This window comes from Gymnoscopelus braueri (genome assembly GCF_963280865.1).
Source record: "Gymnoscopelus braueri genome assembly, chromosome: 5".
NCBI classification, from domain to species: domain Eukaryota; kingdom Metazoa; phylum Chordata; class Actinopteri; order Myctophiformes; family Myctophidae; genus Gymnoscopelus; species Gymnoscopelus braueri.
This window is the reverse complement of record NC_137606.1, coordinates 36,658,376-36,672,012: the sequence shown is the minus strand read 5'-3', so window position 1 is coordinate 36,672,012 and position 13,637 is coordinate 36,658,376. Positions and strand designations below refer to the sequence as shown.

At 40.6% G+C, this 13,637-nt stretch overlaps 1 protein-coding gene and 1 long non-coding RNA gene across 2 annotated transcripts in view; one reads left to right on the top strand and one right to left on the bottom strand.

Moving 5' to 3' along the window:
• Positions 1 to 5,033, top strand: part of dscaml1 (Down syndrome cell adhesion molecule like 1) — a 134,651-nt gene extending 129,618 nt beyond the window's left edge. The window contains 1 exon segment of the mRNA XM_080428659.1: positions 1 to 5,033. This exon segment is cut by the window's left edge and continues 447 nt beyond it. Coding sequence (XP_080284785.1) covers positions 1 to 152 — 152 coding nt within the window. The 3' untranslated portion in view covers positions 153 to 5,033.
• A 1,969-nt stretch (positions 5,034 to 7,002) lies between these two features.
• Positions 7,003 to 12,172, bottom strand: LOC308084934. Its single transcript, XR_013933128.1, has 6 exons — positions 12,117 to 12,172; positions 10,477 to 10,538; positions 9,431 to 9,466; positions 8,797 to 8,871; positions 8,141 to 8,172; positions 7,003 to 7,090 (listed from the first exon to the last, which is right to left on the bottom strand). It is a non-coding gene; the product is annotated as an uncharacterized lncRNA (long non-coding RNA).
• Positions 12,173 to 13,637: the final 1,465 nt, after the last annotated feature.

The following is a 13,637-nucleotide window of genomic DNA, read 5'->3' as shown; positions in this document are numbered from 1 at the left end:
CGTCCTCGTCCAAGATGGGGGGATCTAGAGACTCTCTGCTGGAGAGCAGCTCCTCGGGCTTAGGCAGACTGCAGAAGCAGAGAGATAGAGATAGAGATAGAGATAGAGATGGAGGGGCCGGGGCCTACTCCAAGTCCTACACACTGGTGTAACCTGCCCGGTACCTGCAGGGGGTGGTGGGGGGGCCGGTACCACAACTCTTAATAGGATGCTGGTGGAACCAGCACTTGCCTGGAGCCTCTTGGGGGAAAATGGGGGGGCGAGGGACACACACACACACAGCTCACCCAACAACGCCTGCACTGTGCCAGGCTGCAGGGGGCCGGCCGGGGGGGCCCTCGCGGACGCTACTGTACGACGGGGTCGACTTGTGGGTCTTCACAGCACAGGGGTTTGCCTTTATTTCGGCCTGATTTGTTTTCTGTCGTTATTCTCTCATTGCCTATCTCTCTTCTCTTCTGGCGCCATCCTGGAAGTCACTTGCCAAAACACAAATAGCCTAATGATTTTGTCTCATCACCTCATCTACTCTTTACATTTGTACCTTTTTTTTGTTATTCTCTCCTTTTTTTCCGGTAAGGACACAGTACTTATGCACGAAATGCTTTCCACGTGCACTTGTTACATTTTCTATTTAAAATCGAGACAGAAGTAGGTTGAACTAAGTTGTATGAGAATTACACACATACCTATGTAGACACTTTTCTTAGGCTTTCCAAAGTGTTTCTTTTTCTGGTCTCTGCTGAAAGCAGAGCTCATTATCATGGCATATTGCTTTTACTGTATGCATAAATCACGACCTTGGCCTCTCACCGTGGCTCTAAAGGTTGTTCTGTCCATGGGCACGTAACAGGACCAGCAGCTAGAGGACTGCTGTCTCAACATCACAGGTTGAGACCGGGGGAATCTCCTTCTACAAACAATGGATGACACAGAATACCGCAGTAAAATCCTCAGTGTGCATTTAGCCACTTGAACCCATAGCATCCCTATTCTGTGGTGAAGAGATTTGGTGTAGAGGTAAAAAAGCAGGGGGCCCAGTATAGTCCCCTGGGGGACTCCAGTCAACGAAGTATATAGGGTTTTAAGTGGTTAAAGCTTAGAAGTTACATTTCCTTCCCCAGGATTCAAACCCGGATCTTCCGGGTTTCCTTTGTGGGAGACCAAACATCTACCACTCATGCAGTACTAGTTGTCAGCCAGTAGGTGTATTACCTGGGGTCTAACGTTCTCAATAGAAGAGTAGAGAGACCTCCTCCAACCACTGCTGATGTGCTAGCTCAGCTGTATTCTATTAACATAATCTGCCATACAGATATGAATGTTCCATGAATCTGGGTGAGTACAAATGTAGCCAAATGAACTGGATCAATTTCGTTAATTTGTACACTTTGAGTTACAAATGAATAAATGAACACTGAGGATTTTACTGTGTACCACAGTAAAAATCCAATGGGTTGATTTAACTCAGGGTAAAAAACGTTTTACTCTCCCAGAGTTAAATTAACACTGCATTTTACTGTGTAGCAGTCTTAACTGACTCTTTTGTAAACAGACTCAACACAGCGAGAACAAGGAGAAGAGAACAAAAAAAAAAGTCTAAGCATCATCTCAAACCGAAAGATTTGAGTTTCTGTTTGTTTTCTGAATTTTGGAAACATAATCTCATGTGCACTAAGAAAAAGGGTACAGTGGATCTTACATAGCAGAACCTTCACAAGCCTGCGTGTGTGTGCGTGTGGGTGTATATGTGTAAATATACAGTATATATGTATACATGTGGCAGGCACACACAGTGGACCTTTTTAAAACTCAATCTGTATGCTGACTCCTCGGGCAGAAACTTCTGTCCCCCATACCCTACTCCCCCGTTCAGTTTTGTATCTTTGAATGGGGATACGGGGACAATGGTGTTGATGATGATGATGATGATGATGATGATGATGATGATGATGATGATGATGATAATGATTACGACGATGATGAGTTTAATGCTAATGTAACACTATGATCATAATTTCAGCATTATTTGTTTTTGCCAGATAGAGTGACATAGTGATGCTAACGGACGTGAGGTTGAAGACTAAGGAGAAGGGATTGAATGAGAGAGGAAGGTGACAATGGGGTGCCTTTAACCACATGAACCCTAGTGTACCTATAGTGGACTAACAACGCGTCGCAACATGATGCGCTGTGAGCTTGTCGACTTTTAACGAAGAGATCTGATGTAGACTAGGTTAAAAAAAAAGTGGTGGGGGTGGGGGGGCAAGTACGGACCCCTGGGGGACCCCGGTCACGAAGTATATTGGGTTTAAATGGTTAAAGAACCCCATTCTGAATCTATGGTACCTTTATCTCCCTCTAATGTGAAGAAGGAACTGACACTTTTATCATTCATTATGGTGCCACAATGTCATTGCTCATTGTATGACCCCCCTTTGTCTACCACAACCCCCAGTATCCCATACTACCCTTCTCCTCGTCAATAATACGCCCCCTACCCCTGAGTCCCCCATCTTAGCCATACAGTCTCACTGTGACCTACGAACTAGCACACTGGGCTAGACAGAAAGACAGACACAGACAGACTGACAGACAAGATATATATATAGTAAATATATATAACGCGGCGAGACGTGCAGAACATGCCGTTTGATGTTTGATCACAGGTAGAGCTGGGAGGTGAAATGCGAGCTTATACAGCATGTTCATACAGATACAGAGGCGAGAGGAATCCTATTTGTAGCCTATTAGGTGATCTGTGAATCACGTTTGTGAACAGACATTGATGGGGAGTTCAATAGCGAGAGAGAAAGACTTGATCGATTTTGCAGTTGTGTTGGGGATTGGTGAGAGTTCACCTCAATGAGAGGGGTTTGCATAGTCGAGATATTTCTTGCGGAGACAAGTCTTCTCAAAAACTAATGACGTGTTTTTTCCAAATCCCTCCGCCTCACTGGAATTGATTTTAGCTTTATGCATGGTACTGTATCTGTTAAATTTTAAGTTTCACTTTATTTCCATTATTCTCCCAAAGCTTAGTCCCATAACAAAGAACGTTCCAAAAAGAGTTGCTCCAAAATGTTTCGCCATGGCAAAACCTAACATTAGGGCTCTCGCAATAGAAAAAAATAATAAAAATATATGTTTGTTTTCAAAAGTATGTACATATATATTTCTATTCAAATATATATCAAATATATGAATATTGAAGAAAAGAAAAGCAGAGAAATATAAAGCCGTTAATTGAAAATATATATAAAAGATCTCAAGACAATCGCTCAGAGGGGAAAAACTGCAAGAAGGACAGAGAGAAAGAACAGGGAAGGTCATGACTTAAACGGGTAGCATAGCCAAGAGAGAGAGAGAGAGAGAGAGAGAGAGAGAGAGAGAGAGAGAGAGAGAGAGAAAGAGAGATGTCGGAGAGAAAGAAGGAAGTGTGAGATTTAAAAAATGTAGTTGTGAAACTGGGCTTTGAGAAACAATACAAGGAGCCTCTGTGAATATGAAAATGTTACAGTTACATGGCCTAAAATCCTGAGCGTTTATTGAAGTTGAAATCAACACTCAGGATTTAGGTGTGTATGGAGTAGGTGCGGTACTGTAGCAGCTGAAATGACAAGCACAGTAAAGTCAAGTCATTGTATGAGATTGTGTCTTTGGTTACCAGTGGTCTATGGCTCAGCAGCTGTGGTGTTGAAAACAGAAAAGATTAAAACAAGGACAGTATACAGTAAATGAGCCTATAGTGTAAAGTGTTGTATTGTACCTTCCAAAGGTGTGTTTGCCAACTCAATGCCGTTATTGGACTATTTCATGAGGACAGACAGATAGACGAACAGAACGACAGACGTGGACTTTGGTTTCATAACACGTCCTACCCAAACTCCCCGACTGCAGGCCAGCATGGTTAAGATCGTTTATAAATGATCTAATAACTCATGCTCCCCTACGGCTCCTGGACTAGATTTCGAGTATCACCGGAGAGGAGCGGAAGTTGCTTTCTGTCGATAAGGTTTCAATGCCTTTCGGATTGGATTTCATTTTTCAGGTTATGCAAGCTGTTGATTTCTAGGAACACAGTATAGTGTTGTCACATGAAGAGGCAGGCAAGCAATCACAAACAGGGACACCTTAACTCCGGGCCAATCATAAATGAAGTTATGTACTGTAGGCCTTGGATGGAGTCGGGAGGACAATTCCCACCTGAACTGCTTTCCCTGGTTCTTACGGAGCTGCTTAAAAAGTGACATGCGTTATCTTAGTCAGTTTGCTCCAAAAGAACGTACTGTTGTTCCGGGGGGAAAAACTCACCCCGAATCAAAGTCTGAAAGGCCAAACTTCATGTCTATTCGGCCAATCGGATCGCCGCCTTTCACTGTATCCCTTGCGCCCCCTAGACAGCATAATTTCTACCCCACAATATAAGACCTGTGTACATAGGAAAGTGTTTTGTATAAATGAGTACTATTTTCGACATCTTCAGAAGAAACCAGGGCACAATGTAAACTTTGAATTAAAAAGCTATTGTAATGAAACAGAAGAGGATAAAAAGAGAAACTATAGAATTATACAGACACTGCTTTATATCTTGATTTCTGGACAGGTTGAGAAATATGCCAGAGTGGACCATGCATAGATTCGATGATATTCATTTCCTCTTTTATGGGAAGTTTTGTTGAATTCTCTCTTTTTTTTATTTGTCACAGGTTGCTTTATTTAGAGTTTTACTTTTTTATTATTCCACTTTTCCTTTTCCCTCCTTTTTTTTTTAGGACAAGCGGCATTGCATGCTCTGAATATTTTACTGGTTCTAAAAGAAAAAAGGGAAATGGACAATTGAACACAATTAAAAGGGGGTTTGAAAACGTTTTGAAAATGCAGAGGGTGTTCCTTAAACTTTTATGAGGAAACGTTGCTTCAATTTGCAATTGCTTGTGTTTAACTCAACATATTTTCTTTTCTATGAAAACATATAAAACCAGAAAAAGAGTACTCCAACACCCTGTGCAATAAAGCTATCTTTTTATGAACTGTGGTTCCGCTCTTTATTTTCCTATTACTGACCATCATTATCAATATAAATCAGGCAGAACTCAGTGCTATTATATCTCTGCTGTCGGGCAGAAATGTCCAAAATATTAACATTTCAGGAAAATATTTTCTTTGCCTCAATATTGCCTCATCAAAGTTGGTATGGTGATTTTAGATACTTGAATGTGTCCTTATATTATCATAATTTTACCCAAATACAGCTCAAGTGGAGATTTTTGGCCATTAATGTGGAGATTTCCATCTGACTTCGTCATTCTAATCAATGGGGGACAAACCACCTAACTCCACAAGTTGGAGTTAGGTGGTTTGACCGACAGTTTGAGGATCCAATGGAGTTAGGAGGTTTAGTCAGAAGTGCTTTTTTAATACTTTTCATTGGTTCAATGTTTGTAAAACCCACACACAGACGTAAGGGTGTCCAATAGCACTGATTTATATTTAAGAAAAGAAAATAAGTTGAAAAATGTAGTTAGCTGGTTTCTTCCCGACAGCGACGCTACTGTGTATAGAACAGGCCGGTCTTGACACTCCACCTTAGCATGACAACAGTACAAGTTCAGCTGGACACGTTTTTCCATGCATAACCCCCCAGATTTACCTCTCAGGAAACAGGGGGAGAGACATTGTCCCTCCCGATGGTCCTCCAGTACCTTGGTGGTGTGGGGCTCAAACCTGCAAACTGTCTGTAGCAGAGGCAACCGATCGAGCACACCTCCTCACCACTGTTCCAAAGCATCTTTGGGCCCTCGCCAGGTGTCTATTAGTGGTTAATTTTGAAGTATTCTTTTGTATGTTGGCCAACAAAACTTCAAAGTGCTCCTGCATTCACTAAGGTTGACAAGGGACATGGAAACTCAGAGTCTGAGCAGAAGACCACTAGACCATCATGCCTTCACACTCAATAGGTGTCTCCCAACACCAGTGTCATGGTCAGTATCATGGTCAGCATCATGTCAGTATCATGTCAGTATCGTGGTCAGTATCATGTCCAGTATCATGGTCAGTATCATGGTCAGTATCATGGTCAGTATCATGTCAGTATCATGGTCAGTATCATGTCCAGTATCATGTCAGTATCATGTCAGTATCATGTCAGTATCATGGTCAGTATCATGGTCAGTATCATGCCAGTATCATGTCAGTATCATGGTCAGTATCATGTCAGTATCATGTCAGTATCATGTCAGTATCATGGTCAGTATCGTGTCAGTATCATGGTCAGTCTCATGTCGGTATCATGGTAACTATCATGGTAAGTATCATGTCCAGTATCATGTCAGTATCATGGTCAGTATCATGGTCAGTATCATGCCAGTCAGTATCATGTCAGTATCATGTCCAGTATCATGTCAGTATCATTGTCAGTATCAAGGTCAGTATCAAGGTCAGTATCATGTCAGTATCATGGTCAGTATCAAGGTCAGTATCATGGTCAGTATCATGTCAGTATCATGGTCAGTATCATGTCAGTATCATGGTCAGTATCATGGTCAGTATCAAGGTCAGTATCATGTCAGTATCATGGTCAGTATCATGTCAGTATCATGGTCAGTATCAAGGTCAGTATCATGTCAGTATCATGTCAGTATCATGGTCAGTATCAAGGTCAGTATCATGTCAGTATCATGACAGTATCATGGTCAGTACCGTGGACATTTTGGGCCCTGGGAACATAGTTTGTGCCCACTTTGTTTTGTGCCATATTATTATGATGTCATGTATGGCCACATTTTGATCAGCAAGCTCTCAGGAGTTTTGCTTCATTGCCTTCTAGTTGAAATTCAAGCGAGATAAAGAAGATGGAATTTGTCAGGAGGTTTTTGTTATCGAAACTCAACAAACTTGCATGAAACTTGCTTTGAGCGTGTTGCACCAAAATCGGTAACCCGTTGAATATTGTGACTAGAGGTTGCTGTAGCTCAGAAGAAAATAAAGCATGAAGAGACGTTGTTGGCCAGGAGTCTACACTTTATCAATACAAAAGAATTGCATGTTTACACAAATAAAATCAGAGGTCCCCTTCAACTGGTCTTGGCTGAAAGAAAAACAAATGGAAAGGTGTCATTTTCAAAACAACAAATCCAATAAAAGGTTTATACCAGCGATTCGCAACCTGTGGGCTGGGGCCCACTGGTGGGCCGTGAGGATATTGTAAGATCCTCGGCCCGCATATAATTGGCAAAACACTACGATTTTGTCAAAAAAGTTCAGGAAAAAGTGTTATGGTATATTATTATTTTTAAGAGCTTGAAAAACAGTTTTCAGTGTGATGTATATGGGAACATGGGAACTTAATGTATACTACGTTAGTTCTAGTGATCCAAGCTGGAAGGAACACAATCAATTGTTTGATCATTAAACATGCTCTGAAAATGCAGGAGATCTGGTCCACCCATCTGACCAGTTATGGTCAAATGGATGGACTGGAACGTGTTTTCGACACACAATGCCATTGGCTGTTCGGCGTGGGGCCTCGCTCGCTGTTGGCGAGCCTGCCTTGTTTTCCATTATCATAGTATTTATATTTTAATTCATAAAACCATCTCAAAGTATCATTTAAATGTAATGCTAAATTCACAAAACCACTCAGTCAACGTATATACGGTAGATGGGGTTATTATTGTATAAATATGGTTATACGGTCTCTGTCATGAAACTACCTGGCCTGTAGATCTGCCTGCTCCAGATCTGCACATGCCCCGGTTTCAAGAGTTCACATTAGTTTCCTACACATCTACCCACGCAATGTCACCTATTGGCCAGCAGATGTCACCAAAGCATTGATTTATAAAACCTACGGGCATACCACAAATTCAAGACCCATAGGTGGTCTTGGCCTCTTCTACATCCACAGTATTTCCCAAGAGTTCCCAGTTTAGTTGATTAATGTAGACCACTGGTTCTCAACGTCGGGCCAGGGACCACCAGGGTTCCAAATGGACCCTTATGGGTCTGAGTAAAATAAACACTATACAGTGTATTGATAGATAATTGTTGTATCAAATGGTGATTCGTGGCCTAATGCATGTCAAACTTGGGGTCTTTGAAATGATAAAGGTTGAGAATCACTGATGTAGAAACTTACCTTGCTTTTACCACAGTTGCGGATCTTGTTGCCTTTAGAGGAAAATTAGACAATCAGTGATTAGTGAGAACACCCAGCTGTTCACACATCAGTGCTATTCACCATTCGCTCAACAAGGTAACCCTGAACACAATAACTAGTCAAACAATGAGAGTAATGATGGATATGAGCTTCAGTTTCTTCTGTAAGTGTGTGCACACTCATTTCCCAATACAAATTAATGATATACCATTAGAAATGTGCATTTCTCAATACAAAGGTAAATTATATACACCATTATATGCCATATATATAGGCTATATAGGCTATATATATATATATATTATTTTAATACATTCATATTTTAAGAACTCTGAGCTATACTGTTCCAGGTACCCAAACAGTATTTCCTTTACATTTGTAAAAGAGGGGGTCAAATTATTCTCTCTCTCTCATACTCTCTCAAAGTACACACTCACACACACACACACACACACACGCACGCACGCACGCACGCACGCACGCACGCACGCACGCACGCACGCACGCACGCACGCACGCACGCACGCACGCACGCACGCACGCACGCACGCACGCACGCACGCACACACACACACACACACACACACACACACACACACACACACACACACACACACACACACACACACACTCACCAGCCAGAAGGATGATTGACAGGAACACTATGATGCCAGCGAAGGCCAGACCTCCAACACGCAGTGTGTAATAGTCTGCAAGTTACAGAAAGTCATATGCATTGTCAGTCATAATTACTATCTCCCTACCCGTTTCATTGTTGCTCTCTCTCTCTCTCTCTCTCTCTCTCTCTCTCTCTCATTCTTTCCTAAATACTGTCTTTTGTATTTGTAGGCAACTTAGGCAACCTTGGTTGTTTTTAAATGTGCTTTACAAATTGACTTGACTTGACATACTGTATCTGTATAGCCTATCGCACTCTCTCTTTCTTTCCTTGTTTCATTCTATCACTGTTTTCATCCTTGCGTGATCTAGCTTGTGACAGTCATCTATTATTGAAATCCTGGCTCAGACTGACAATACAAAGACTATAATCATGCTCTCCCTGTGTACGCGTGCACCTTCCCTCATTCTTTGCCTTTTCTTAATATTTGCATTACTCTGTCTTTTGTCTACCTGTTTGTGTTTGTCTCAAATCTCTTTTTACAGTACGTGAACTTTCTACATTCTCTGTCGTTCTCAGTGTCAACATATAGCTAAAAGTTAACCTACTCTATTCAAGCATTACTATTTGTAATAGTTGTGGTCACGTACCATACACAAAGTCTGCATCAGGGTCAGGGACTGGAGCTGAGGAGAGAGGAGATAACAATTATTTAGTTTTGGGTTATTTGCAAGAAGCCATATCCACTACACCACTGTTTCTCAACCAGTGGTCCATGCCATAATTACTGTACGTCCATGAGTACCTTTGTTAAATGTATGAAAAATATGTTTAAAATACACGATAAGAACTAATAGGCATAGTGTGGTCGTGTTTTTCTGAGGTAGGATGCTATTTTGGGGAAGTTTGGGAAAATGTTGGGCCAGGTTTGCGACAAGCGAATACTGATGTTGTGATATTTCTACAACTCAGTGTCATTACAACCTGTGTGGATTTAGTGAAAATGTGTCACAGAGGACTGGGTGAGTCATTGTGCTATGTGAAGCCTATAACAATCCCCTGATATTTTACCTTTATCTTGCTGACAGTCAGAGTTATACATCAGTTGTGCTTCTTCTCAAACAGTGCCAAGGTACACTGGTGTGTACTTTGTGTTATACCAGCATTACAAGAAAATTGTTATTTAGATCAGATTCAGATCAGATTCAGATCAGATTCAGATCAGATTCAGATCAGATTCAGATCAGATTCAGATCAGATTCAGATCAGATTCAGATCAGATTCAGAATCAGATCAGATTCAGTATTACATTTACAAACATGGGGAAGTTTTCATTCTTCTGCTCTGCCACCAAAATGTGGAATGCCCTGACACTGTCCATTAAAAAATGTGTAACACTGGTTTCTTTCTAAATTGGCTTGAGAAAACACCTATCAGGCAACCAAAAGGGTCAGTAAATATAATTGTCCCATCTCTTTTGTACATTGTGTTTGTATTTGTTGATGAAATGTATTACATAGGACCACAATGGAAACAAGTCCCCAGGGCTTTTTTTTTGTGTTATCTGTTTTAGCTTTAATGTCTTACAGTACCATGGTACTGTTTGCATCTCTGACTGATAAAGTATTCAATCAATCATTGCATTTTCCTATTTTAAGATAGTTTGTAGAAATCCAGCAAGTTGTTGCTGACTTACCACCTGCATTAGACATGTTGGCTGGCCTGTTTAAGCACCGTCTGTGAGTTCAGATGACACAACTGAGGGGAAATGAATAACAGACAAAAGATAGCCATTATAACAGCAGCTTCCAGCCGTTGATCCATTTAAAATGTGCTCCTTTCACTGATTTACAATGAGTGTTGTCTTTAGCTTGACAGACTGATTTTTCCTGATAACGACTGGTAGCCTTTTCCATCAGAGTTTGGATACAAAATACAGTTTGGATACAAAATAAAGACATGAAAATCTGGTATTTGAAGTATGTTTACAGGGTAAAGACTTATATGGATTAGGTTTCGATAATCTCTCTATTTTAATAAAGTTTGTAATTGGATTCTTCAGTTTTGATGAGTCGTGGTTGAGAGACTAGGAAACTCTATACTTTATGTCATGATGACTTGCTTCAGAGGTTTTCTAACTGTAGCCTCAATTACAGCAAACTGATTACTTTGACCTTTAAGAGAGTGATACTGATATTGATTGCCTCTTTGTTTCTCACACACACACACACACACACACACACACACACACACACACACACACACACACACACACACACACACACACACACACACACACACACACACACACACACACACACACACACACACACACACACACAGTTCTTTTCATCTACATAAATCTCCAGATCTATAAAGTAATCATTAACCAACATGAACTAGCAAATTATGATTGTGTACCTATTTGTTCCCATCTATTAGTATGTGTCTGGTCCTACCCAACGCACCAGTGACCATAAAGATTACTTATTAATGTATTATAATTATTCATTAACCTTCAACCATCTCGAAGCCAATCACATGTTAAAGGTAGAGAAACTGTCTTTGATGTTGAGTGGAAGGCCTTAGCAATTAAACTTTTCCTGAATGGCCAAACAAAAACATAATTTGTTCTGTTTGTGGGATTCCAATATGAACACTGCTCCCCCCCCCTCTTAACATGTCCTCTAATCCCACCTTCAAAACCTACGTCAAGTCATACATGATTAGTGGAACAATTGAAACAGTTCAATATAAAGGATTTAGTTGATCATAAATCAGATAAGCAGCTTTTTGCTGTCTAATGTGGTAACTGTTATTGACATGATTTAAAAACAAAAACATACACAATGAATGCACAGTTACATCTACAGGTAATCCAATTAACCCTAATGATTTTACTCTGTACACTAGAGTTCCTAATGCAGTGGTTCTCAAATTGAGGGATTGTTGAGGGGGTTCCCAGCAAAATAAGGAACAGTTTAAACACTTTTTAGTATTTCATTTTTCGGCTGTTCGAAAACAGCCAATCTACAAGCTCACAACGTGCCGTTGTAGATCCAAAAAATGTTGACACATCTTGACAAATGTTGACAAATCTTCTCTTATGGGGGTCCCAGGCACAAAATCTTTTACAGGAAAATCTTTTGAGAAACACTGCCCTATTTTACAGTACACAAACATGGATACTGAAGAGTGCAATACCTACTCTAAGCTAGCTCTCAAAACAGCAACAAGTATTGAAACTCCTGGAGCACAATGGATAGATTTTTAAGATTGAAGTGTGTGTATAGAGACGAGACGAGAGCCAATATATGAAATGGAGGCAGAACTCACCTCTTCTGGCAAAAACTTCCTGCGCTCCCTTCTGTCAGGTCAGGTGTGTGTTTGTGTGTGTGTGTGGTCTCGTCTTAGTCATGGGCAGGTGCAGAGCAGACTGACGCTTACCTGACAGACACACCCCCTAACACAAATACACAAATACACACACACACACACACACACACACACACACACACACACACACACACACACACACACACACACACACACACACACACACACACACACACACACACACACACTAGAATTCTGAGTGTCAGTGCACGTATCCCGTTGTAACTCTGAGAGTGTGCGGTTAAATCAACACTGAGGATTCTCCTGTGTACTGTCTCATTTGAAGCCAGCCCCTTCCTTTCTGACTCCACACTCAGGCATCCTGGGGCTCATAAAGTCTGGACTTTGATGTCCAATAAAACCGTTAGATGTTGTGACCTTTGGAGTCATTGAAACATGGTGAATATTATACAGTAGGCCTACTATGTATTCTACTACGGATTTGCAGCCATGGCAGCATACAACCTTGGCTGCCAATGAATTTAAACTTGGCAGATTGGTTTTCAAAAAGCTTGTGGAAGTTTGAAACTGTGAAATTGTCTTGTGAAATTGTATTCCCATGGGCCTTTAGAAAACCATGCCATCAGCGGTGCAAGAAGTACTCAGATTTGTTTAAATAAAAGCCACAATGTAGAAACACTCTGTTACAAGTAAAAGTCCTGCACCCACAATTTTACTTCAGTAAAAGTACAAAGGTATTGGCCACAAACTGCACTTAAAGTACCAAAAGTAGAAGTACACATTTTTTAAGGTATTTAAAAATTTGTGAAGAAAAAAATGATAAACAATTCAGCAGATCTACAAGCTCACAATCCGTCACAATGTGACGCGTTGTGAGCTTGTATATCTGCTATTTTTGAATAGCTGAAGTATAGATTAGGGATTTGGTGTTAATAATAAAAATCGGCAAAGTTACCAGTAACTAAAGTTCTCAAATAATTGTAGTTCAGTAAAAAGCCCAATATTTGTGTAAAGTATCAAAAAATGGAAATACTCAAGTAAAATAAAAGTACTTCAAAGTTGTACTTAAAGTTATACTAGGTAACAAAAAAAAAAAAAACTCAAGTTAAATTGTATATCTTTTGTGAGTGGCAAATGTTTCACAACGCCCATTCCTTGAATTTCACCGCTGAAAGCCTTTTATAAACATATTTTCTATTGAAAGTGTGAGTGGGGCGTCTTTCCCGCGAAAATGACATAATCCGGCCAGAAAACGGAAACGGAAATGCACCGGTTTCCTGTTTGGCCCGGAACTACCGCTAGTAACAAAAAGGAATATCACGCTGTTTTTATGGCATTATAGGATTTGAAGATGGAAAAACAGCAGCAAAAGAAACCACATCTCACGGTACCAAAAGCTCCACTGGCTAAGAGAAACGATCCGCAGATAGTATAAGACAACAAAAAGAACGCTTTTTGAAACGCTTCCGCCTTCCGGTGAAAACGAATGGAATTCTGGGT